General features: G+C 41.8%; 1 protein-coding gene across 28 annotated transcripts in view; it reads left to right on the plus strand.

Moving 5' to 3' along the window:
• MACF1 (microtubule actin crosslinking factor 1) overlaps window positions 1-27,801 on the plus strand; it is a 338,401-nt gene that overhangs the window by 131,359 nt on the left and 179,241 nt on the right. For 19 of the 28 annotated variants that reach the window (XM_086716531.1, XM_086716529.1, XM_086716541.1 and 16 more), the window contains exons 3-6: window positions 12,605-12,694; window positions 15,465-15,560; window positions 17,575-17,652; window positions 21,217-21,309. In XM_086716531.1, coding sequence (XP_086572657.1) covers window positions 12,605-12,694; window positions 15,465-15,560; window positions 17,575-17,652; window positions 21,217-21,309 — 357 coding nt within the window. The remainder of the gene's footprint in view (window positions 1-12,604; window positions 12,695-15,464; window positions 15,561-17,574; window positions 17,653-21,216; window positions 21,310-27,801) is intronic. The other 9 variants (XM_086716538.1, XM_086716539.1, XM_086716558.1 and 6 more) reach the window with 1 other exon arrangement.

Raw genomic sequence — 27,801 nt, forward strand, 5'->3', positions numbered from 1 at the left:
GCTGCTCTTCAGCTGGATTTATCAGTCTTGTCTCTTGGATAGTTCAGATTGCTTGTCATGTGCTCAATGTAGATACACATGTGACTTTTTAAAAATAACTAACATAGTCATAACAGTGTGGAAACTTGTACTGATCGGTTTCTTGGAGACAACAGTAATAAATGCCATTACCTCAGAAGGTTGAGGGTTGAGGTTGCCGGGGGGGTGATTCCTAGATTCAAAGAACACTTTGTTCCTAGCTTTATAAATTATCTTCTAAGCTCCCTTCTTTATTTTTTTTCTAGATTTGACCACTGTGTAAGGATGGGGAAGAGGGGCTTTTATTCTCTAAGTGTACAAATCGTAAATGTTTAGTTTAAGCAATTTTTACATGTGTATATACATTATAACCACCATGCAGTTTAAGATGCAGAGTACTTCCAGAATTGCTGGTGGGGGGGTTGGTGGGGAGGGACAGATTTTATCATTATTTTTAAATAGAGGAGAAACCTAGGCAGAGGCCTGTTATAATTTTTTTTTTTTAACGTTTATTTTTGAGACAGAGAGAGAGCATGAACGGGGGAGGGGCAGAGAGAGAGGGAGACACCGAATTGGAAGCAGGCTCCAGGCTCTGAGCCATCAGCCCAGAGCCCGACGCGGGGCTCGAACTCACGGACCGCGAGATTGTGACCTGAGCTGAAGTTGGACGATTAACCGACTGAGCCACCCAGGCACCCCAAGCAGAGGCCTGTTAAAAGCCCACCTCAGGGAGCGCCTGGATGGCTCACTTGGTTGAGTGTCTGACTTCAGCTCAGGTCATGATCTCATAGTTTGTGAGTTCGAGCCCCACATCGGGCTTGCTGCTGTCATTGTAGAGCCCGCTTCAGATCCTCTGTCACCGCTTCTCTCTGTCCCTCCCCTGCTCACACTCTCGCTCTCAAAATAAATAAAAACATTAAAAAAAACACACACACACCTCAGGCTAAGCAGTGTGACTAATATGGCAGTCAATATTTGAAAACAAAAGTTTTGAATATTGTATAATAATTACTCAAATAATTCAGAAAATTTTGAGTTATATTGATTACTGCTCGGGAAAGGTCACCAGTGACCTCTTAATTGCTGTATCCAGTAGCCTGGTTTTGTCTTTCTCTTATTTGATTTCTCTACAGCATCTGATACTGTTGACTAATTTATTATTTCTTAAAACCCTCTTTTATGTTGGTTTCTCCTACACTGCTTTTTCCTGAATTACCTCTTTCCTCTATGAAAGCCTTTTTCATGCTTCTCTGGCCTTTCTTTCTGACTTCTCCATGTTGCTGGTCCCTAGGGTCCTAACCTTACCCATTTTCTAGTTTTGTTCTCTGTACTCGTCTTTGGCAGTCTCTTGTGTTAGTCACAGGGATCACTGGTGGCGCGGAATGCAAGAAAGCACAGGAAGAAAAAGAATACAAGGTGATCTCATAGAATCTGGTGTCTGGAGGCAGCTAGGCTTTACGAAAAACTAAACATTATCAGGCAGCTACTCTCTTTTTATGAGGCCTTGTGTTCTTTCACTTTTATTTCTTTCTGTATGCCTCCTGTGTCTCTGCATTTCTCCCATTGCTTGTGTGTAAGCTGTGGTGGTTGTCTCTCAAATGGTGATATAAACCCTTGTGGCTGCAGGATTCTGAAGACAATAGAAAATCTGATCGGCTGGGGTTTCTTTTTCCTCCATGGGTCAGGTGTCCATCTATAGCTCAGTAATCTGTAGCTAGGGAGATGGTTACATAAATTAAACATACCTCCTTAGGGCCACTTGTTTAATGGGAATTGCAGTTGAGGGCAGTTTTCAAACTATAAAGTATGGATAAGGACATAATGAGGGGCACCTGGGTGGCTCAGTCTGTTAAGCGTCTGACTCTTGATTTCAGCTCAAGTCATGATCTCTTGGTTCTCTCTGAGATTAAGCCCCACATGTGGCTCTATGTTAATAGTGCAGAGCCTGCTCAGCATTCTTTCTCTGCCACTTATGTGTGCACACGCACTCTCTCTCTCTCAAAAAAAAAGGACATAATAATAGAGCCATTTCCTGTATTCTTTCCTAAGCCAAAGACCGTGTACTAGACACGTTCATCTGGATGTCACTCAGACATATCTTATATTCAACACATCCCAAATTGCTAAATATTTTCACTCACGTACCTAGCTGTCCAAATTAGGAACCTAGAATCGTACTATTTTCAGCCTGCCAATCATCCCCTTGTCACCAGCTCCAGTCACTCACTTCCAACTCAGAAAATGCTTGCATCTGACTTTTCCTCTCTATCTCCATGACTTCTGTTCTAGTCTAGGGCCTCTTCAGCTTGCCTTGACCACTGTAATAGTTCCCAATATTGTTTTCTGTAGTAACAATGTTAAGGAAAATAGTTTACCGAGTGCTTCCTGTAAAGCGGACATTCTGTACTAAGTCCCTTACATGCATTATCTCATTTAATCCTCACTGACGATTGCTGTAGACTCTATAATTTTCCCATTTTATCAATGAGGAGAATGAGGTTTAGGGAGGTTAACTTGTTCAAGGTCACACCACTAGAAAGAGACAGAACTGAAATTTTAGAATTCAGGCAGCCTAAAGTCTAGAACTTGTGCTGTTAACATCAGTAATGGCCCCGGCTTCTGCCTACGTTTCCAGCCTCAGAGTGTTGAATTTCCCTCCTACCTCAGGCTCTTGCTGAACCATGTGCCATGCTATTTTATGACTCTGTATCTTTGCTCATGCTGCTTTCTCTGCGTGGAGCCTTCTCCAGCTCTGTTTTACTTGCATAATACCAATTTAACACCTCCTCAATAAATATTTTCCGGAGTCTCCCATATGGAATTGACTACCATTTTCTTTGTGCCCTCACTGTATTCCTTACATACTTCTGTTACAGTATTTATATACATTCCATATTTTCTGTTTGATTGTAACTTGAAGGCAGATCTTATGTCTTATTTTGTTAGTGTCAGAAGAAAGAAGAAAGGAAGAGACACATGGAGAGAAAATTGCTATTCCCCTCTAATTCCTTCAGTGTGTACCATTTGCCCTCAGTTTGGTGACACAGAACTCTATCATGATGCAGAACCCTTCCCAAGCTGGTTCCAAGCTGCCCAGCTTCATTTGCAGGCATTCTCGCCTGTGTGGCCTGTGCTTGGTCACATGACACAACTCAGTGCTCCCTAAACACTGTGTGCTTTCACACCTCTTTGCTTATTCATTTCTCTCTCCCGGGAATGCACATCCCAGTGTTCTCTGCCTGGCCATCACCCACTTACCCTTTAAGGCCCAGCTCCAATATCACCTTCCTGAGAATCTGACCTCCAGTCCTTAGACTAAATTAATTGCCACTCTCTGTTCCATACCACTTTGAAGTGATGCCTCGTGTGCTCACTCATTGGTCTCCTCCGTCGGTGCACTCACTGAGGGCTAGGGTTTGTATTGTACTACTTTGTCTACTATGTACTGCACCACAGATGTGAGAAGTACCCAGTATTTGTTGCCCTGAGTAAATAATATTCTAATAGTGCTTTATAGCTTATAAAGCACATTCTTATCTGGCTTGATTCTTATAATAACTGAAGGAAGTAAAGGTTTTTTTTTTTTTTTTTTAATTTTTTTTTCAACGTTTTTTATTTATTTTTGGGACAGAGAGACAGAGCATGAATGGGGGAGGGGCAGAGAGAGAGGGAGACACAGAATCCAAAACAGGCTCCAGGCTCCGAGCCATCAGCCCAGAGCCTGACGCGGGGCTCGAACTCACGGACCGCGAGATCGTGACCTGGCTGAAGTCGGACGCTTAACCGACTGCGCCACCCAGGCGCCCCGGAAGTAAAGGTTTTTAATCCTCTCGATGCTCACAACTAAGGAAAGTGAGAGTCAGAATGATAAAGTGACTTTCCCAAGATCATACAGCTGGTGGAAGGATGGAGCTAGGGATCACTCGCAAGTCTCATGATGAAAATTACTTGTTCTTTCTACTAAATATGCCCCCAATTTATTTTTTCATGCCTCATCTCTAACAATCAGAAGAACTGAATTTATCCTGACTCAGGCTTGTCCCTTAAACTTTGTACTTTGAATACAAATGCACTGGCTCGCTGCTGTTGCTGGTTGGACCTCTGCCTCAGTGCTGTGTGATGACAGGAGGCCCAGGGAGGGAGAAACCAGATGAATACAGTGGAGCATTGTTAGAAATTGGAAGCTGGCCAGAACTTTACTTCAGTCCCCGGCTATTTTTCATCTCTTCTCAGACACCCAGCCAAGGGCATTTCTCATCTAGGGATATTTCAGAGGGAGTCACTGCTAATCAGAATCACTGCTCCATGCTGGCATCCTTTGAACTTTGGTCTGAGAATTACAGATCGAGATTTGCTTTTTGTAGTTCAGGCATCCCTTGCTGTGCTCCCCAAGTACACCCAGATTAACGTGGCCATTGGCAAGTAGATGGATATAAGATCAAAGCAACCAAGCCTCCTAAGTTCTGGATTTAGTTGACCTAGGATCCCTTGGATCCCCAGCTATCTCTGTGGGAAACAGTTTGTTGTGGAATAAGCAAATTAATTCTTCTTTCTTAGTTGAGAACACTGTTGGTCCAATCTTAAAAGAGATTTGCTAAGGCTGTTAGCATCTTAATATATAAGTAACCTAATTTAGAATGCAAGCCTACAAACCCAAGAGTTCTGAGCATATACTAGAACCATCAAAAGGAAAAATCTAGAGTTTTGTTATTTAAAAAAAATTTTTTTTTCAAGTAGACTCCTCACCCAACGTAGGGCTCGAACTCATGACCTCGAGATGAAGAGTTGCATGCTCTACTGGCCAAGCCAGCCAGGCACCCCCAAATATCCAAAGTTTTAAATGAGCACGGGTCTTTCACAGGTAAAAAGTCTGGGACAATTATAATCTGTTTTTTAGCATTAGCTTTTAGGCTTTTCCTCAAGGATAAATTTGGCCATGGAATCAATATGGAATTCCCCTTACAGTTTAGAAATCTGAGTTCAGGGGCACCTGGGTGGCTCGGTTGGTTAAGCATCCAACTTCAGCTCAGGTCACAAGCTCCCGGTTCGTGTGTTCGAGCCCCACATCAGGCTCTGTGCTGAGAGCTCAGAGCCCAGAGCCTACTTCAAATTCTGTCTCCCTTGCTCTCTGTCCCTCCCCTACTTGTGCTGTGTCTCTCACTGTCTCTCAAAATGGAATAAATGTTTAAAAAAAAAAAAAAAAGAAAGAAATCTATGAATTCAGGGGCGCCTGGGTGGCTCAGTCGGTTGAGCATCTGACTTTGGTTCAGGTCATGATCTCACGGTTCATGGGTTCAAGCTCCGTGTTGGGCTCTGTGCTGACAGCTTGCTCAGAGCCTGGAGCCTGCTTTGGATTCTGTGTCTCGCTCTCTCTGGCCCTCCCCCGCTCACTCTGTGTCTCACTGTCTCTCTCAAAAAGAAAATAAAAACATTAAAAAAAAAGTTACTAGGTTCACTTTTACATACCCTGTACCTTTTATAAGTGTAGATGAGAATAAATAACATATTCTTCTCTTTAAAACTTTCTTCTCGGGGCGCCTGGGTGGCGCAGTCGGTTAAGCATCCGACTTCAGCCAGGTCACGATCTCGTGGTCCGTGAGTTCGAGCCCCGCGTCAGGCTCTGGGCTGATGGCTCAGAGCCTGGAGCCTGTTTCCGATTCTGTGTCTCCCTCTCTCTCTCTGCCCCTCCCCGGTTCATGCTCTGTCTCTCTCTATCCCAAAAATAAATAAACGTTGAAAAAAAAAATTAAAAAAAAAAAAAAAAAACTTTCTTCTCTGACCTGTTTATCATTCTTCAACATAGTTTGGGTCAAGGAAATTGAGCTGCTTGTGTTTCTTTTAAGTCTTAGAGGAAAGGTTTTTTTGATCAGGGTTTCTGCAGGTGTCAAAGAATACCACATGACAATCCTTGGTTCTCTTTGGGAAAGGAAGAGGTCCTCTTAATATGTCCTTTCTACCCTTCAAGCATCATGGAAGCCTTGTGAAGGGAAAGAGCACTGAACTTGGAGTTGGGAGACAGTGATGGACACTTACCATATCAGTGATCTTATACAGGGTACCTAGCTTGACCAGGCAACACTTTTCTCATCTGCCAGCTGGGAGTGTTAAAATCCCTTTGGGCCAGATTCTGATTCCAAGTACCCAAGTGCAGTTTGTTCCCTTTGCTAAAGCTACTCAGAAATTTGGGGAAGCTGTTTCTTTTTCTGTAACTTCAAATTAATCTTCTTTTTTTTTTTTTTTTTTTGGCTCCACACCCAACACGGGGCTTGAAATCATGACCCTGAACCAAGATCATGCATCTCATGCTCTACTGACTGACCCATAACACCCATAACTTCAAGTTAATCTGTAAAGAACTGGGAGAGCAGAGCTTTCCTTAGCTTATTGATGCACAGGAATTGAGGAGGACTGGCCTCAGTGGACTTGATCCCTCAAAACATAGTCATTCCTTAATTTTTAAAAATAGCTATTTTGAGATTTAATTCACGTAGCCTACAATTTACCCATGTTTAAAGTATACAATTCAGTGACTTATAGCATATTCAGAGTTGTGCAACAATCACCACAATCCATTCTAGAACCCTTTCATCATCCCCAAAAGAAACCCTGTACTCTTCAGTCATCACCCCAGTCCCTCTGTACCATCCCCCAGCCCCAGACAACCACTAATCTACTTTCTGACTCTTTAGATTTGCCTATTCTAGATATCTTTTATAAATGGAATCATACAATATGTGGTCCTTTGCTTTTTGTAACTGGCTTCTTTCACTTAGCATAATGTTTTCAGAGTTCATCCACATTATAGCATGTATCAGTATTTAATTGCCAGATAATACTCCACTGTATGGATGTGCAACATTTTGTTTACCAATTTATCAATTGATAGACATTTGGATTATTTCCACTGGCTGTTATGAACAATGAATGCTGTGAACATGCATTCATTTTTTTTTTTTTTCCTGGACAGATATTTTCAGTTCTCTTGGATATTCACCTGGGAGTAGAATCACTGGGTCATATGGTAACTTGTGTTTAGCTTTTTGAGGAACTGTCAGACTGTTTACCAAAGCGACTGCACCATTTTATATTCCCACCAGCAATGTGTGAGGGTCCGTTTCTCTATATCCTCATCAACAGTTATAATCCATCTTTTTTATTATAATCATCCTCTTGGGTGTGGACTGGTATCTTACTGTAGTTTTGATTTACATTTTCCTTATGGCTAATGATTTTGAGTATCTTTTCATCACTTTGTTAGCCATTTGTATATATTCTTTGGAGACATTCGCTAATGTTGACAGTGATTTTCACAGGGAATGCAAACAGGCAAAAACCTGAGTAGCTGAAGTTATTCACTCATCTTTTTGTTGACAGAATAGCATGAGTATTAGTTGGAGAAAAAAATACATATTGATGATTCCTGATCAGTCTTGGCTTTGACTGCCTCTAAAACATCTGATGCTTGGTCCACTGGACTTTTCCTTTTCCTTTTCCTTTTCCTTTTCCTTTTCCTTTTCCTTTTCCTTTTCCTTTTCCAGTCTTATTGAGACAGAGTTGACATACATCACTGTATGAGTGTAATGTGTATAGCACAATGGTTTCAGTTACCTATATTATGAAATGATTAGCAGTAAGTTTAGTTAGCATCCACAATGTCATATGAATACAATAAAAAGAGAAAGCAAAAAAAGAAAAAAAAATTTTTCCTTGTAATGACAATTCTTAGGATTTATTTTTAACAACTTTCATATATATCATACAGCATTGTTAGCTTTTTTTTTTTTTTTTTTTTGGCTATTGGACTTTTTCTTTTATCTTTTTTTTAAAAGTTTATTTATTTTGAGAGGAAGAGGGAGAGAGTGGGGGATGGGCAGAGAGAGAATCCCAAGCAGGCTCCACACTTAGTGCAGAGCCTGATTTGGGGCTCAGTCTCTTTTTTTTTTTTTTTAATTTTTTTTTTTAACGTTTATTTATTTTTGAGACAGAGAGAGACAGAGCATGAATGGGGAAGGGGCAGAGAGAGAGGGAGACACAATCGGAAGCCGGCTCCAGGCTCTGAGCAGTCAGCACAGAGCCCGACGCGGGGCTCGAACTCCCGGACTGAGAGATCGTGACCTGAGCCAAAGTCGGCTGCTCAACCGCCTGAGCCACCCAGAAGCCCCTGGGGCTCAGTCTCTTAACTGTGAGATCATGACCTGAGCTGAAATCAAGAAAGAGTTGGTCGTGGGGCGCCTGGGTGGCGCAGTCGGTTAAGTGTCCGACTTCAGCCAGGTCACGATCTCGCGGTCCATGAGTTCGAGCCCCGCGTCAGGCTCTGGGCTGATGGCTCAGAGCCTGGAGCCTGTTTCCGATTCTGTGTCTCCCTCTCTCTCTGCCCCTCCCCCATTCATGCTCTGTCTCTCTCTGTCCCAAAAATAAATAAACGTTCAAAAAAAAGAAAATTTTAAAATAAAAAATAAAAAAAAAAAAGAAAGAGTTGGTCGCTTAACCACCTGAGCCACCAGGTGCCCTGCTATTGGACTTTTTCTTAAGAGATTTATGGAAAACTTTAGAGGCAACTTGATATGTGCAGAAGAGATAAAGACTTTGGAATGGGGCAGAATTGGAGACCTGGATTTTATTGGCCTGACCGTTTACTAGCTGTGTGATCTTGGGATGTGAATTGAACCCTCCAAATCCCATCTCTGTATCTGAAAATTTTCTAACAAAGAAGCACTAGTGTTAGCTAGTACTTTATCCATCTGTAGGCAGAGCTGTGCCCAATATGATTCAGAAACACTATTGTTCTCTGTTATTGAAAATTCTCAGGAAAAAAATGCTCCCCTCCCTTCCCCCATTATCTCTGTCTATATCTATCTTTTATAGTTTTTCATAGTTAGTCATTATAACCAAAGACTGAGAGACAAAATAAACTCATTTCACCTAAGTTTTTTGTAAGGTGGTTGAATTTTGCTATTTGCAGGTGTAAAACATAACTGGCATTTTTAGAAGGAGATATTGAGGCCTTGATGTGAAATTAACTTTGTATTTCAAAATACCACCGTTTTCTTTTTAGTACTCGTGGTATTTAGTGTCCTTTTGATAATATGATCTCACTTGGTCCTCATTCCTATTATTATTCATTTAAATAATTATTCAGTGCCCATTCTTGATTTTAATACCTTATGCTCAGGTCTTACCTATCAAAAATAAGTCCCTCATTGTCATTTCTCTTTTTAACCCTTAACATCAAGTACTTCATATTTTCCCACTTTATTTATTTATTCATTTTGAACTTTTAATTCTTTTTATTTTTTTTATTTGAATTAAAAAAATTTTTTTAAACGTTTATTTATTTTTGAGACAGAGAGAGACAGAGCATGAAGGGGGGAGGGGCAGAGAGAGAAGGAGACACAGAATCGGAAGCAGGCTCCAGGCTCTGAGCCATCAGCCCAGAGCCCGACGCGGGGCTCGAACTCACGGACCGCGAGATCGTGACCTGAGCTGAAGTCGGACGCTTAACCGACTGCGCCACCCAGGCGCCCCTATTTTTTTTTTTATTTGAGAGGGAGAGAGAGAGCAAGCGAGTGGGGGAGAGGAGCAGAGGGAGAGAGAGAGAGAGAGAGAGAGAGAGAGAGAGAGAGAGAGAGAGAGAGAATTCCAAGGAGGCTCCATGCTTAGTGCAAAGCCCAGTACGGAGCTCCATCCCATGACCTTGAGATCATGACCTGAGTCACCCAGGCACCCCTCACTTTTTTATTTATTTTTTTTAACCCACCATTCATTTATGATCTGATTTCTATTCTACCACTCTCTAGAAAACGATTCTCACAAAAAACACTGTTATTTGTAAGAAAACTAAAAAACACTTTCTTGGTCCTTATCCTTGTCCTGGAGCATTTGATACTAGCAAAAATCCACCCCTTCCTCGATCACCCTTTCTTGTTTTTTTGCCTACTTCTTTCACTGCCTTTTTCCACCCTGTCCTTTGTTGATTACTTTTCCATCTCCTGCCTTCTAATTTTGGCTATTCCCGCAGGCTCAGTCCTTAGCACTCTGTCTTCTTTCTTGCCCCTAACCCAGAAAGGCCAACATTTCCCATGTCTTTAGCTAGCACCTCTCTGCATATGACTTCTAAACTTAAGTTCTCAGCTGACCCAAATTGAATTCTGGTATTTTCAGCTGCTTCCAGAACATTACCGTTTGTAGCTCCTTTTCTACTCTTTTAAATTCAACATATTTAAGGGGCTCCTGGGTGGCTCCCAGTCAGTTAAGTGTCCAACTCTTGATTTCAGCACAGGTCACTGTCTCACAGTTTGTGAGATCGAGCCCCACGTCAGGCTCTGTGGTGGCAGCTTGCAGCCTGATTGGGATTGTCTTTCTCTGTCTCTTTCTGCTCCTCCCCACACCCTCCCCCTCAAATAAATAAATAAACTTTAAATAAAATAAATTCAGTATATTTAAAATTGAACTTACCAAATCCATTCTTTCCAACCCTCATGACCTGCTTATGCAACCATGGTGCACCATGGTTGCGCAAGATGAAACCTTGGACCCACTTGATGGAGAGGTCTTGAAATTTTGGAGCCACTGGTGTGCTGGAGCTAGCTTACATGGGCTCATAAGAACTGAATACTAATTCTGTGAGTTGGTTGATAAGCACAGCCATTATGAAATATTAAATTATATAAGCTTACAATGAAATGTTATATTTAAAATAATGGTAATAAATACTCAAAACACATCATCTCATAATTATTTTACTACATGTTAATATTTTCTATGCTCTTGAAGTTAATTATGTATGCTGTATCTCTGATGGAAAAGTATATAATGGTGTGCTCTTGTACATTTCTTCCTGACATCACTTTTAGTGATAGTATATTAGTGGCTGGAAATTGGTCATGGTGGGAGTATTTACATGATGGTAATCAACAAATGCTACAAGTCTGAGCTAGATGTGTTATTTTGTTTAGACTTAAAGTGGTGGAGAAAATGTTAATATTGCAGATTAAACCAAAAAGTGTGTTATACCTGTATTCACATTGTGAATAACACAAAAATTAAAGAAATGTTCCTTTGAAGTTTGAAAGCTATTACCCAATTCATCATGAACCATTTTCTCCAACTGGGTAATCTACCCATCACCTTCCTACTCCTTTACTCACACAGGTACAAACACGCATCTTGCATGTTTTCACCTCTGTACCTTGTCTTCTGTGGTTTTCCATCTTCTGTCTTTCTATCAAAACATTTTCTAATCCTTCCAGTTCTTTCTCTTCCAGGAAGTCTCCCCAGATATTTCCAGCCTTTATCTTTTTTTTTTTTTTATTAAGTAATCTCTGCACTCAACTTGGGGCTTGAACTCATAACCCTCAGATCAAGAGTCACATCCTCTACCAACTGAATCATCCAGGCACTCCATAGCCTTTATCTTTTCGGACTCCCATTCTGTTTGGAATGCTAGAATATTACAATTGGAAATGACTATAGTACAGTTTTCCACTCAGATGTGGAAATCCAGTATCCCAGTCTCTGCTTGAAGAATTCAGTGACTAGAAACCCACGACTTCTGAAAGTAGCCCTTTTTATTGTTGTCTAGACAATTATTTATATTGAAAATTAATCTTCCTTATGCTTGCCACTACTAGTCTTCTGATTCTGTGTTGTGTCACCCCATGGAGTTGTCACTGGACTTGTAACAAACCAGAAAACCTATTTCTGCTTCCTGCAGCTATGTGACTTTAACTTCTCAAGGTCTCAGCTTCCTCAGGCCCTTCGTGGATACAAGAATAAACTTCATAGGGCTGTTGTTTGGTTTAAATAAATATAAAATAAGATTATGGCTGATTATAAAGCATAGTAGTTAATGGCAAAGACTAAATTCAGAAAGACCAACCTGAGGCCAGTTTTCCCACTTGTGATCTTGGGCAAGTTATTTAACACTCTGTGCCTCATTTCCTCACGTGTAAAATAGGAATAACACCTGCCTTATCAATGTGAGAGAGAGATGAGATAATGTGTACAGCATTCAGCATGGTGTTTGACATGGACCACGTATTTTTCCAAAGTGAGATCTTTTTTCCCATAGTTTCAGTTCTAAAATTGGAATTATTTTTTTCACAAGGAAAATAACCCTCAAATTCACTATTAGAAATATTTGGTAAGAGAGGAGTTAAAATATAGGTACATCCTGTCAAACACTGGGTACCTAGCATTTTTGTTTCCTTTGCACTCTAGAAGGCTTTTCTGATTCTGACTGGACTCCTCCATCTGCATTGGTCATTGTATCACATTTTGGTCCATAATAATTCCTGAGAGGTTTCAGGATGGTGACTCTCCATCTCCTTGTCCAGTCTTTCTTGAATATTGTTTAGAGTTGGCTAGAGTATGTAGTGGATCTGGCTTCTATTTTAAAAACACACATACATTTCTGGTAAGTGTTACATTTCATATGTATTGTACTCCAAAACTGAAAATTCCTGAATTTTATTATTGTTTCATATTTCAAATTCTTTAATCTGTGTTTACCTAGAATCAAAAACTCTTGTGTAGATAATAAGAGATTTTAAGACCAAATAAAAATCTGTTTCATTCTCATGCACAGGTCCGCAAGCACATCAATGATCTTTATGAAGATCTGCGGGATGGCCACAACCTAATCTCTCTGCTGGAGGTCCTCTCAGGCATCAAACTGGTGAGCTTCTCTCTTCTTCTCATGAGTGACCTCGCAAACATGACCCTGTTAATGACATACCAGTCCATCGTGTTGAATGCCAGGACAGTGGCCGCCACTGCCTGCTCTCTGTTACTTGGGAGAAAGAAGTAGAAGACATTATTGGTGGACTTTGCTTCTAAGTCATACTTACAGTTTTAAAATGATGTAGTTTCATCTTAATGTGAATTGATGTGTCATATTCTCATTTCTTGATGGAATCAGGTATCGGTTTTATTCCTTTCATATGCATTTTTTTTCTCCTTATTTGTTCTTTATCTACTTGTTGGTACACTATTTCAGGAACAATAGATTCACATTTAAAGATTTTTTTTAGTGGGATGCCTGGGTGGCTCAGTCAGTTAAGTGTCCAACTCTTGATTTCGGCTCAGGTCATGATCTCGAAGTTCCTGAGTTTGAGCCCCGCATTGGGCTTTGCGCTGACAGTGTGGAACCTGCTTGGAATTCTCTCTCTGCCCCTCCCCTGCTCTTAGGCGTGCACTCTCTTTCTCTCTCTCTCTCTCTCTCTAAATAAATAAATAAATTAATTAAATAAATAAACTTAAAAAAAATAGGGGCGCCTGGGTGGCGCAGTCGGTTAAGCGTCCGACTTCAGCCAGGTCACGATCTCGCGGTCCGGGAGTTCGAGCCCCGCGTCGAGCTCTGGGCTGATGGCTCAGAGCCTGGAGCCTGTTTCCGATTCTGTGTCTCCCTCTCTCTCTGCCCCTCCCCCGTTCATGCTCTGTCTCTCTCTGTCCCAAAAATAAAATAAAACGTTGAAAAAAAAATTTAAAAAAAATAAAAATAAAAAAAAAAATAAAGATTCTTTTTAGTAAGGTATATTTTTCTTTCTAGAGTTTTCTTTCTAGTCTATATAGGTGCTCCTATTTTCCCATCTGTTGTGAATTGTTTTATTTTCTGTATTCAGCTAAGGATATGAAGTTTATATTAAAAGCCCTGGTATTTAAGGGTGCCTGGGTGACTCAGTCGATTAAGTGTCCAACTCTTGATTTTGACTCATGTCATGATCTCACGGTTCATGAGTTCAAACCCCGAGTTGGGCTCTGTGCTGACAGCAGGGAACCAGCATGGGATTCTCTCTCTCTCTCTCTGTTTCTCTCTCTCTCTCTCTCTCCCCCTCCCCCTCTCCCTCTCTCTGCCCCTCCCCTGCCCACACGTGCTCTCCCTCTCTCTTTCTCTCTCAAAGTAAATTAATAAACTTAAAAAAAAATCCTAGGTATATAGAGTTATTGTTTCCAGTTCACCTCACTTTCTTCCTTCTTTGATTCACTGAATCTCAGAGGTTTGGAGAAGTACTGAAGTTGCTATCTGAACACAGTCCTGGATGCAGTACATTTGAATTCCTTGGATAATTAAATATGCCTGCCTACTCCCAAATGTGTTAAGTAAGCATTGCTTGTGGGAAACACCTATGTATCTAAAGACAAATCTGCCTGAGCTTCTTGGCTTATCAAAATAACCCCACTTGTGGGTTCTTTGTTTTGAGGGGGGTGGGGTGGACAGAGAGAGGGAGAGAGGGAATCCCAAGCAGGTTCCATGCTGTCAGCACAGAGCCTGACGTGGGGCTCTGTCTCATGAACCATGAGATCATGACCTAAGCCGAAATCAAGAGTCAGACGCTTGATTGACTGAGACACCCAGGTGTCCCAACATAGTTTTCATTTAGAAAAGTCCAGGGGTAAATACTGGAAACATCTCTGGGGGAAGACATGAACTGAAGTAACTCAAGCATTCATTGCCTTTGGTGAATTCTTAGTCAGCATTTGCTGTTTTTGAAGAAGGGAATTTAGCACATTAGATTTTGCTCCTTAAGTATTATTCACCTTCTTCAAGGATTGGGGCTTGGCTTCCCATGGGTCCTTTGTTTTGGTTTCGCATCTTTTTTGTCTTACAGTAGAATTACTTTTATGATTTTCCCCCCTGAGAGAGCCTGAGTGGAGCAGGGGCAGAGGGAGCGAGGGAGAGAGAACCCTAAGGAGGCTCTGCTTCCACTGGGGGGGTACTCAATGTGGGGCTCGATCTCATGACTGTGAGATCATGACCTGAGCCAAAATCAAGAGTCAGATGCTTAAACTGACCGAGCCACCCAGGTGCCCCTACTTTTATAATTTTTAATGGACTTAAATTGACAGATGCTTTTATTAGCACAGCCACTACTGGCGAATTCCACTTCTTATCTGGCCCTCATTTATAAATCTCATAAGTAATCGTAATGTCACTTTCACATTGCTGGACTTTAACTCACAAAGTTACATTTTGGGCAATTTGGCTGGGATATTTGATGAACTTGTAGGGATTTTATATTGAAAGTGATTCTTTTTTGGTGACGTTGCTTATAAAACCGTCTGAAAACACTCCAATCTAATTTCTTTGCCTAACCTTTGAAAACATGCAAGTTGTTTATGGAGATATTCATAGCATATCATCTTTTCACTGAGAACTATCCAGATACCTCTTTCATGATTATTCTCAGAATCTCCTTCTCCTTTAGTTGATTCACAAAAAGAGAGAATGGGCAGCCATGGAGAATTGAAGATGTGTTTCAGACTAAGTGTTCAATATAACCATGTGATCTGGTCTTGATACGGTTTTGCATGTTTTGGGTTGTGGGAGGGTATTTTCATATTTATTTTCACTTTTTAAAAAAAATGTTGCATTCATTTCCTTCTCATTTTTGTGTTGTGAATTTCCTGTCACTATGTCATGTTTTTGCCTTGGTTGGTGGCCAAAGGAGCCAGCAGGGCTGAAGACCCTCCGTCTCGTGAGCATGCCCTCCTGGCGCCATACAAACAGCGAAGAGCAGGAGGAGGAAGATGAGGATGATGTAGTAGGTCCTCCTGGGATGCCAGGATCCCAGCCAGCACCGCAGGGCCATCAGAGAGTCTGAGGTTCTCGAGGTCTCCAAGTACCTCAGTTACCAATCGCCTTCTTCCCTCTGCACCTGGGAATTTTCGGTCCCAAAGAAAGTGGTTAAAACTAATTGTGCCTCTTGCCACTGTTAGATGATCCTGGAGTGGGGGTTGTTTTGCTTATCTGAGAGTGGTTGGCACAGAAAGAATAATGGTGTTTGGAGGTGTCAAGTGCCTTTGTGACCTGGAGACCAGTAGCTTTCTTGGTGGCCTTGCTGTGTTGTCTGAGTCTGGATTGCAGAACTGTGGAAAGTTTAGTTGAAGGCATGACAGTTAATTGCTCACGGCTCCACACTTGAGACTAACTCTCTCTCTCCACCCTCTGTAGCCTCCAGGTTCTCACCACACACCATGTCATTTGTTTTCAAAACAGCCTGTAGTTTGCAAACCACTCACTGCATGGAGATACGCTGCTTTGGTCAATAATATCTCTAGAGGACAGAGATTTTAACTTGCATGTTCTTAGGGTATTTATTTTTGGTGGGAAGTACCAAGGAATAAAGATAAGAGTGTGTGAGAAGGGCATTTCCTGTTTGTGGGCCCTAAATTATAGCCCGTAATCTTTCTCCAGAAACAGGGATTAAGCAATATCCCTGTTTCCTGTCCTCTTAAAGTCATTTTTCACCTCTTTAGAATCTCCCTTCCCATTGCCTTAGACTCTTCACTTTGATAGGCTCTGTCATCCTCAAAGCCATGTTCACAAGTAGTTTAGCTGAAATGACTGGAAAGAGGTTCTTGCTAGAGGATTTTCCTAAACCTTTGACTTAAGAAGTTATCCTGTGGCCCAGAGGCGCCTCAATATCTCTGTAGATTATCCTCATTTGGGAGTGTTGTTTAGAAGTGTTGGGGGCATCTCCCCTTATCTTTACACGCATTTGGTTACTTTTTGTGTTTCAACCTGGGACGAAGTTTCCTCTGTACAAGCACCTGGCCGCATAGCTACCTTATTCATCAGCCTTTAATTAGTACCACTTTGACATTTACAAATGAGTTGGGTATATATAATCTAGTAAGAGTGATGTTTCAGTCCCAATTTTAGTAAAATAAAAGCAACATTGGAAAATGAGCAGGAGAAAAGGTTCCAGAGACAGATAGCCACCCCTTGCATGCTGTCACTGGATACACTGATTTTAGCCACATTTGGATGGATAGTAGCTGAGCTATGGACAGGGTACGAGGGGCACGGGATGGAGATGAGCTTCTCTCCAGTGGCTTGTATGACATCTGGGACTGAGAGACTAGCAGAAAATACCTTTCTTTGGAGTATCATTGTTGAGTGGCCCTACTCATCAAGGTTTTCATTGTTGTTGGTATTTCTTATTGAGGTCCAAGGTGACTTTTTTAAATGGACACCCATCTGCCTGGAAAATAGGTTTCTTCCTGATTTTTGTCTCTCGTTTTTGAGTTTTTCACTTGTTTATTGAGCATGTATAACTCTTCATTCCCTGGTTTAAAATTGGCTACCTCTAGCTTCTTTTGCCAGGTTTTTAATAAGGTTGGCTCTAATTACTGTGTAGTATGCAATTAGGACTTTCCGCCCTTTCCTTAAAATAGCATTTAACTGTGATTTTAGGAGCCACAGAGCCAGAGACTTTGTTCCCATTAACTGCACATCCAGAATCAGGTTCTGCCGTATATGGCCACAGAAGACCCTGTACAGGAGCTGCGGCACTGATTCGACACTAGTAGTCTACCCACACTGTGTGTTCTCAGGAGGCACAGTGGGAAACCAGCATCATGGAGGCCTCAGAGAGCATGGCGAAACACACACAGGCCTTGCCACTAAGGGGTGCTTTATGTAATGCTCCCCTGGCTGGCTTCAACCACGAGGAATTCTGTGTGGTCTTTCAGTCCCTGAAATGAAAAAGGATGGGGCTCTGCATGGGTAAACTGGTGTAGCTAAAATTACCATCTCTTTTTGTTTGTTTGCAGCCCCGGGAGAAGGGCAGGATGCGTTTTCATAGGCTCCAGAATGTGCAGATTGCCCTGGACTTCCTAAAGCAGCGGCAGGTAAGCACTTCCATGCTTTCCCTATTCTGCCATGGAGTGTTGACATTTGACCCTTACTTAGGAATGTTTTCAGTGTCCCTAGTGAGCCCTTGGTAATTGCTCCATCTGTCCCAGTCTGAGTCTTGTTTGCTAGTGAACGATTTCATTATGGCTGGTCAAATCATTTGGTGGTCCTTGCATAGAATCTAAGGCCTTCCTGAATGGGAGAGTGTCAACAGAGAAGAGCAAGATGCTAAAGATGGAAACTTATGGACTTACCTAAGGTGGGGGTCAAAAGGAAGATGGAAAATAAATTGTCAAAGAAGATGGAAAAAAGTACCTGATCCAGGAAGAGGAGAAACCAGAATGCTACATGATCCTGAAGAGTAGATGAGGGGCTGGTCAGGATTGGCCATTGTGTTGGTGCCACATGAGGTCTGAGGCCGACAAGCATTGGTGACTTGAGAACAGTCTGAATAGAGCAGAAGAGCTCTTGGAGTTAGCGGGTTAGAGCAGTTTAGTGGGCCTGGATATAAGAAGGGAAAAAAGTTTTCCACGTGTTTTTACACATAGGAGGAGAAGCCAGTGAAGAGAGGCAGACAGGGATGAGAGTGAGGAGGAGTGCTGACAGTGACAAAATATCAGCCCTGGGAGATGCCACAGAGAGGTTCTAGCCCAGCGTCTTCATTTCCTAGATAAGGAAGGTGAGATCTGGCGGGGTGAAATGACCTGCCCCAGAGCGCACAGGCTAGGGCAGAGCTGGGACTTCCACCCAGGCCTCCTGCCATGGAGTTCAGTGTTCCTGCCACTGTCCGTGCTGTTTCTACACACTGCCCCTCCCCCTGCCCCACCCCTGCTTTCTAACGGATGGAAACAAATTCAGGGATTGAGGGTGAGATCCTGAGCACAGCTGGTGTGGTTATCTTTGAAAAAGAAAAGGAAAATGCCGCTTTCTTTGAGATACAGGGAAAAGGAAGGAGGAGGGATGAAGATGCAGGGGTGGGGTGGCAGGAAGGAAGATGGAAGAGGGGGTCAGAGAGTTTGTCTGCTTGGAGCCAGTTGAGTGGAAGAGATCGGTCTAGCTGTGGGTGCCAGGCAATCACTCAGGCCAAGATGGACGTTGAATGGTATGCATATTTTTAGAGTTAGTTCATTTTCATCACTCTTATCAGTATTTCTCATTAACTTGGGAAATTCTTTCTCTGTGCTCCCAGAGCAGTTTACTTTCAATATAACATCTACTACTTTATTATTTCTCTGTTTGCTCTCACGTACTGCAGGCCCCGTGAGGACCAGAAACGGGATCTTCCTCCACAGTTTTCTCTTCATCACCTGGCATAATGAATGGTCCTTAATCGACACTTACTAAATATTTGTTGAAATAAATTGACAAATGAAAAGTGGTGGGAGAATTAGAGGCAGTGTTTAGGGTACTGGAGAAAGCAGCATTAGAAATGTCTGTGTGTAGAGCTGGAAGGACCCTGGGGGTTCTTAATAGGCAAGGGAGAATGAGAAGAATCGATTAGCTACAAGTCTAAATAAGGACCAACGGTAGATTTGGTTACTATGATCAGACTAAAGTATGTGCAGATAAGAACAGCGGACTCAGAGAAGGGCAGGGAGAACTCTAGAACAGCTCTTGGTAATGGGGAGGTCTAAGTTGTAGTTGTGTAGCTGTCCGAAGTAGAGGAAAAGCGTAAGTCCTCAGAATGGAGAACGTACATGAATTGTGCAGATGGGGTGATATTTGGGTCATTGAGATGAGTGCTAATAAGATCACCACTTTTAGGATTTAGGTGCTAAAGTCATCAAGGGTTAGTAGAGATTGGAAGGTTGTTTGCAAAGTAGACTTCAGAATGGAAGGGGCAAGCTGATGGGAGTGGGGCTGAGGAATGTGGACATGGCTAATACCACATCCTCCCAACTGTGGGTCAGTGATTGGTGATTAGAAAACTGTGTTCTCGACCTAGAAGAGTAGCCTCTCCTACCTGCAGTATACAGAAGAGGAATGGAGATACAGGTGTCTTAGTTGGTTCAGGCTGCTGTAACAAAAATACTATCATGTAGGTGGCTTATAAACAACAGAACTATATTTTTCACAGTTCTGGAGACTGGGAAGTTCAAGAGTAAGGTACCAGCAGATTCAGTGTCTGCGAGGTCCTGTTTTCTGGTTCTTAGACCACAGTCTTCTGGCTGTGTCCTCACATGGTGGAGGGGCAGGGGAGCTCTCTGGGTTCTCTTTTATAAGGGTGCCATTCCCATTCATGTGGGTTTCACCCTCGTGACTTAATCACCTCCCAAGGGACCACCTCCAAATACCATCACAATGAGTGTTAGAATTTAACATGAATTTTGGAGGGACACAAGGATTTCACCTGTGGTACCAGGTCACTGTTGGTGTAGGGGGAGAAGTGAGGTCACCAGAGTTCTTTAGAGACACATAGGTTTCAGTTCAACTGAAGAGATAAAGAGAGGCCAGCTCAAGGGCAGTTTGTCACAATTGAACGGGAACTCCATGAGGGTCTGACAGAAAAGGCTTGCAGGGGCTGGGCTGCTTTTCCTGGTGCTCTCACAGTTTCAACACTGAAAGTCCCACATCCCGGAAAATCTCTCAGTTTCCAGCATGTGGGACACTTGGTCACCCTAGCAGCGGATAGGGCCTGTGTCTCTATGCACATTGTGTTATTAGAATGAGATTTTACAGGTAAAAACAGATGCTAGTGGAGGCATGGGCAGGTGTGGATATCTTCAGCAGAGGAGGGAAAATGGAGGTGAGAACAGGCCAAAGAGTAAGGGAGAGGGGCTTGCTATTCCCTCCCATGGGAAAAAAGAAAGAAAAAAATCAGCGCTGTGATGACTTAATAAAAAAGCAACTCACAATACCATGTGCTTATAAGGTTGCCTTGCTGATAGGAATGCAAAATGGTACAATCATGGGGGAAGAGAGTTTGGCAGTTTTGTCTAAAGCTAAACATATACCATATGACCCAGCAGTCCCACGCCTGGGAATTTACCCTGTAGAAATGAAAGCATATGCTTATGAATCTAGGAGCTTTATTCATCACTGTCCCAAACTGGAAACAACCCGAATGTTCTTCAGTGGATGAATGGGTAAACACAGCATAGTCTGTTGATACGATGGAATACTACTAAGCAGTAAAAAGGAGCAAACTAGTGATACAAGTAACAACAAGGATGGAGATCTCCAGGGCACTATGCTGAGTGAAAAAAAACCCCAAAAACCCAGTATCAAAAACTTAAATACTGTCTGATTCTATTCATACGACATTTTAGAACAAGTAAGATGGGGAACGGATCAGTGGTTGGCAGGAATTAGAGGTGAAGTCAGGGTGTGACCACAGAGGAGCAGCATGAAATCACCTTGTCAGGGTGACAGAAGTGTTCTATTATTCTGACTGCGGTGGTAATTATGCATCAATACAGACGTTCAGACTCATAGAGCTGTACTTGCGTACATACACCACACACAATCAGTTTAGTTGGATATAAGGATGAAAATCTGCAAAAATGAAATCAAAACCAAAAGTCCCAGAGCTCTGAGATCAGCCTCTGTTTGTTTTCCAGGTGAAACTAGTGAATATTCGCAACGATGACATCACGGATGGCAACCCCAAGCTGACCCTGGGCCTGATCTGGACCATTATTTTGCACTTCCAGGTAGGGCCTGTGAAGTTTGGGGTCATTGTTGCTTGGCTTGGATGTTGCCTAGAAGGAACTAGAAGATGTGCAGCCTTCCATGGTTAGCGCCAAGCCTTTCTTCTCTGTGTGTGGCCGTGAACAAGGGTGAGAGTAGAAGTAGCCCGGGGACAGAGCTATTGCGGCCTAAACCCAGAACTTCCTGATCATTGCATGCTGAAATGGGATTTTTCACTGGTTTGTGTGTTGGCCGGTTGTTAGAAGTCTGCTCAGTTGGGTCAAAACTGACTCTATGGGGACTCACAGTATGGACCGTTTGATGCTTTTAGAAGGGTGGGGTGAAGGGTTGTAATCCTGCTTTGGTGTAGACTTTTCCTCATCTCTAATGATCTTAAAACAAGCCTGGTTAATTATAGCACTGCCTTAGTCAGTTTGGGGTTTTGTAATGAAATACAGGTGACCTTAGAGATTGCAGATTTGGATCCAGACCACCACAATAAAGCAAGTCAGATGAACTTTTTGGTTTCCCCGTGCATATAAAAAGTTATGTTTATACTGTAGTCTGTAAGTGTGCAATAGCATTGTATTTTTAAAAAGTGTACAGACCTTAATTAAAAAATAGCTTATTGTTGGGGCGCCTGGGTGGCTCAGTCAGTTAAGCGTCTGACTTCGGCTCAGGTCATGATCTCGCGGTCCGTGAGTTCGAGCCCCGCGTTGGGCTCTGTGCTGACTGCTCAGAGCCTAGAGCCTGTTTCAGATTCTGTGTCTCCCTCTCTCTCTGACCCTCCCCCATTCATGCTCTGTCTGTCTCAAAAATAAATAAACATTAAAAAAAAAATTTTTTTTAAATAGCTTATTGCTAGAAAATGCTATCATCTGAGTTTTCAGTGAGCCATAATCACTGATCACAGATCACCATAACAGATACAATAATAATGAAACTTTTGAAATATTGGGAGAATTACCAAAGTGTGACACAGACACAGGTGAGCAAATGCTGTTGGAAAAATGACACAGATAGACTTACTGATGCAGGGTTGCCACAAACTTTCAATTTGTAGAAAATGCAGTTTCTGTGAAGTGCAGTAAAGTGAAGCACAATGAAACAAGGTGTGCCTGTACCATAGATTAGGTGGCTTACACAACAAACACCTTGTTCTCATGGTTCTGGAGGCTGGAAGTCTGAGATCAGAGTGTCAGCATGGTCAGGTTCTTGGTGGGGGCCCTATTCCTGGCTATCTCCTCACATGATCTTTCCTTGGTGCATGGGTACAGAGAAAGAGATCTCATGTCTCTTCATCCTTTTGTAAGGGCATTCATGGGATGAATTCATCCCATGAATGCCCCCAGCGTGGGGGCTCTGCTTTCATTACCTCATCTGAAGCTAATTACCTCTCAAAGGCCCCCACCTCCAAATATATCACGTTGCAGGTAAGGGCTTCAACACGAATTTTGAGGGGGCACTAACATTCAGTCCACAGCAAGCACCTTAGCAGCTGGGTTTGTATATGGGCTGGTAAGCACAAGCTTGTTGCTTCCATCATACTCAAGAGCAGTGGCATCTTGGTAGTGTTCACATGGTCACACAGCCTTGTTGCTGCTCCATTCCTAAGAAGGCAAATCCTTTTCAAGTCTGGATTGCTGTTGGAAAAATACAGCCTTATTTTTATAAAAAGACCATCTTGAATCATTTTAGCCCAGCCAAACAAAGCTGTTTCTCAGACAGCTCCCCCATACACAGTCCCTGTATATGAAGCTGATAGATTAGAGGGAGCATTTTTTGAGCAGGTAAGAAAAGAAGGCTAATATAAATAACTCAAGGAATGGACTCCAGGGACCCAAGTGACTGTGATGTCCTAGTTGGGGCATTAGTGCCACCTGCTGGTTAGAAGCAGAACAGCAGATGTCCCAGCATTCCTCATTACCTGAGAAAATTGAGTTTGGGGCTTATTTCTTGTGGCTCTGGTTTGGAGCCAGTGCTGGCAATCTGGAAAGTGTGGAAGTAACATGTATTTTTGTGCCATCACAGGGTGTCTTTAAGCATGCTTTGGATATAGGGATAACCAGGAACATGAACTTGGCAGGTGTGCCTTAGCAGGGTGGGTGTAAGAACTTTGCTGAGCTTTCATGGAGCAGTAGAGGTATCCCCTTAGAGCCCTTAAGAACAGAGGAGTGTTGTTGTTGTTGTTGTTGCTGTTTTTAGAGAAACTGTTTTGGCCGTTTGTATTTTTGCCACAAACTTGTCCCCACCGTGAGTCCCAGTGTCGGTCTCATAGATGTGAGATAAGAGGACTCTGTCTACACTATGTCTCTATTTATCTTGACTGTAATTCAGTCTCTTTTTAAAAGGGAGACTCATAGGCCAAGGAATAAAAACTGAATTGGTTAATCAAAACTTTGCTGGGACAGAAGAGATGGAGATAACGGAACCATTGTTTTCCTGAACAGCTCCATCAGGAAAATGTGTACTTTCTCTTTCTTTAAAAATTAAAAAAAAAATTTTTTTTTATGAGAGAGAGAGAGACAGAGCATGAGCAGAGGAAGGGCATAGAGAGGGAGACAACAGAATCTGAAGCAGGCTCCAGGCTCTGAGCTGTCAACACAGAGCCCGATGTAGGGCTTGAACTCAGGAGAACCGTGAGATCATGACCTAGGCCAAAGTTGGATGCTTAGCCCAACTGAGCCACTCAGACGCCCCTTTCTTTAAAAATTTCTTATGAAAACCTTCAAATATTGATAAAAGTAGAGAAAACCGTGTGAAGAACTACCATATACCTATCACCTATCACGACAGTTCTTAACTCATGGCCAGTATTATTTCATCTATATCCTAATCCACTCCTCAAACCCCAGTAGGTTATCTTGAAAGAAATCCCAAACTTCATGTAATTTCTTCTGTACGTAGTTCAGCATATATCTCTGAAAGATAAAGATTTCTTAATTAAAAAAATTTCTTTAATGTTTATTCATTTGAGAGAGAGAGAGAGAGAGAATGAGTGAATGAATGAATGAATGAATGAGCGAGGGAGGAGCAGAGAGAGAGGAAGACACAGAATCCAAAGCAGCTCCAGGCTCCAAATTGTCAGCATAGAGCCTGTCACAAGGCTTAAACCCACGAACATGCAAGATCATGACCTGAGCCAAAGTTGGACACTTAACTGACTAGGTCCCCCAAGTGCCCCTAAAGACTCTTAATTTAAGCAAACTAGTATAATACTGTAAAACTCAATAATTTCTTAAAATCATCAAGTATCTGATTAGTGTTCAGATTTCTCCAGTTACTTCATTAAAAAAAAAAAAGTTGATTTCTATGAATCAGAATCCCAACAAAGTCTACATATTGCATTAAATTTTCCCTCCCCCCAACAATCCATTGAGGAAATCTGGTCTTTTGTCCTTTAAGGTTTATAAAGATGTTGATAGCATCTCTGTGACATCTTCCATCCCTCTGTTGTATTGCTTATCAACTGGTGGTTTAGATCTAGACCTGAGGCTCAATCACGTTCAGATACCTCTAGGGAGGATGTGGAGGGCAAGGATGGTGATGTTGAGTAGTATACGTCTGCTGCTGAACATGTGGGTTCAGCTATTATCAGCCTGATCATCCAGTCCCTATTACATCTTCACCTAATAGTTTTAGCAATCACTCATCATTGTTGCTAGTTCCACTGTTTCATTAGAAGTTACAGGGGTGCCTGCAGGGGCTGAGTTGGGTAAGTAGCTGACTCTTGATCTCAGCTCAGGTCTTGATCTTAGAGTCGTGAGTTCAAGCCCCTCACTGGGCTCCATGCTGGAGCCTACTTTTTAAAAGTTGCAAAATGGTGCTGCTCAAATTCCTTCATTCCTTTTTGATTATTTAGCTGGATTACTTCTATAAAGAAGAACTTCACCTCAGCTATTACCCTAAGAGATATCTCCTCTAGGAAAGGGCAGATACAAAGATCTCCCTCTGTTTACCAGTTTTCAGCATAATTAATTGGTTCCCTAAGATTCTCCAAAGATAAGAAAATGAAAGTTTTTTCATTTTTTTTCTTAGTATCACTTATGACTCCTGGGTTTTTAAATGTGTTCCAATAAAATACAGCTATCATTCTTCCTAATACTCCACTCCATCTTTGGCCAATGAGAGCTTCCTAAAGTGGACTCTGAGTCTTTTGGCATCATCTCCATAGTCCTTTTTGATAATCTCCTTTATTTCTTGTGATGAGATGTTCCAGACTCTGTGTATTTCCTGCCCAAGGCCTGAAATTAGCAATTTCTTCAAGAAACTCTCATTCTTTATTGACCACAATCTGAATGCTACTGGGTTGGTCAGTTTTTCTGTGGACAGAGCTAGCTAATAAGTATATTTTCCTTATTTTAAAAAACCATGAATTTATACTGCTATCTCTCATTCAAACTTAAAATTACAGAGTTATTTTAAAAAGTTTATTTAGGGGTGCCTGGGTGGCGCAGTCGGTTAAGCGTCCGACTTCAGCCAGGTCACGATCTCGCGGTCCGTGAGTTCGAGCCCCGCGTCGGGCTCTGGGCTGATGGCTCGGAGCCTGGAGCCTGTTTCCGATTCTGTGTCTCCCTCTCTCTCTGCCCCTCCCCCGTTCATGCTCTGTCTCTCTCTGTCCCAAAAATAAATAAACGTTGAAAAAAAAAATTAAAAAAAAAAAGTTTATTTATTTTTAGTAATCTCTATACTCAGTGTGGGGCTTGAACTTATGACCCTGAGATCAAGAATCACATGCTCTTCTGACTGAGCCATCCAGGCACCCCCAAATTATAGTTTTATTTTAACTTCTTTGACTTTATATCTTTTTTACTCATGCTGAAAATCTTGATCCTAACAACAGTAACATATTACTTACTCCCTTTTCCATATACCTACATACACGTAGATTTGTGTACAATCACATAGACATATTACATGTATTTGAACCAAAACAGCAATCTTAGTGTTATTATTAACAATATGATTACTGAGAAGTTTGTAATTTTTCAAAAGTTTATTTATTTATTTTGAGAGACAGAGAAAGTGTGAGTGGGGCAGGAGCAGAGATGGAGGGAGGGAGAGAGAAAATCCCGAGCAGGCTCAGCCCTGTCAGCGCAGAGCCCCATGTGGGGCTTGATCATGACCTGAGCTGAAATCAAGAGTCGGATGGTTAGCCAACTGAGCCACCCAGGCACCCTAAGAAGTTTGTGATTTCTTTATAGTTTTCATTGTCCTTTGTGTATATCTCCTAAGAATGTACACATAATTATATTTTAAAATCATTTGAAAAAAATTTCTGTGTTGTGAAGCTATTAATTCAGTACACAATTAGGTTCATTGGTTTTTATTTGCCTCCAAATTTTTAGGGATTGCTTTTCCCCTTTCCATTTTATTTTATGTTATATAGACCATCTATATTGTTCCAAAGGGAAAATTTTGAAGTGCATGTGAGGTGTACTCAGAGAAGTCTAGCCTCCAGACCTGCCCTTTCTGTTGTTTCTTCTCCTTTCATATAGTTTGCTGACTGTTTTAAAACACCTTTTTGGTTGCCATTCTATTGTTTGTTTATTTTAGGAAAATACTCAAAAATGACTTTATTGAGGTTTACATACCATAAAATTGACTCATAGTCATCATACAATTCAATGATTGTTATGAGTTCTACAACCCTCACCGTAATCCAGCGTTAGAACATTTTCATCATACCTGGAAGACCCTTCTGTCCATTTACATTCCCCCCCTTTTTCCTCCTCAGCCTTAGGCAGCCACCAATCTATTTTCAGTCTCTATAGATTTGCCTATTTGGGGCAATTCTCATAAATGGGGTCATAGAATATGTGCTCTTTTGCGTCTGGCCTCTTTCACTTAGCATTAAAATTTTGAGGTTCGTCTATATTGAGGCATGTATCAGTATTTCATGCCTTTTTACTGCTGAGTACTGTTCTATTATATATATGCACCACATATTTTATCTGTTCAGCAGTTGATGGACATTTGGGTCGCTTCCACTTTTTGGCTGTTATAAGTTATGTTGATATGAGTATTTGAGTACCAGTCTTTGTGTGAATGTATGTTTTTATTTCCCTTGGATATATACCTTGAAGTGGAATTGCTGGGTTGTATGGTAAGTTGATGTAAAACTTTTTAAGAAACTGCCAAACTATCTTCCAAAGTGGCTATACCATTTTACATTCCATCAGGAAGGTGTGAGGACTCTTACTTCTCCATATCCTCGTCAAGATTTGTTATTGTTTTTCTTTTGATTATAACCATCACAGTGGGTATGAAATTGTATCTTCTTGTGGTTTTAGTTTATAGGAAAGTGTATTTTTTTAATGTTTTATTTATTTATTTATTTTTTTTTAATTTTTTTTCAACGTTTTTTATTTATTTTTGGGACAGAGAGAGACAGAGCATGAACGGGGGAGGGGCAGAGAGAGAGGGAGACACAGAATCGGAAGCAGGCTCCAGGCTCTGAGCCATCAGCCCAGAGCCCGATGCGGGGCTCGAACTCACGGACCGTGAGATCGTGA

The sequence above is a fragment of the Puma concolor genome, chromosome C1 (assembly GCF_028749965.1).
Source record: "Puma concolor isolate L17-30 chromosome C1, mPumCon1.1.hap2, whole genome shotgun sequence".
NCBI classification, from domain to species: Eukaryota; Metazoa; Chordata; class Mammalia; order Carnivora; family Felidae; genus Puma; species Puma concolor.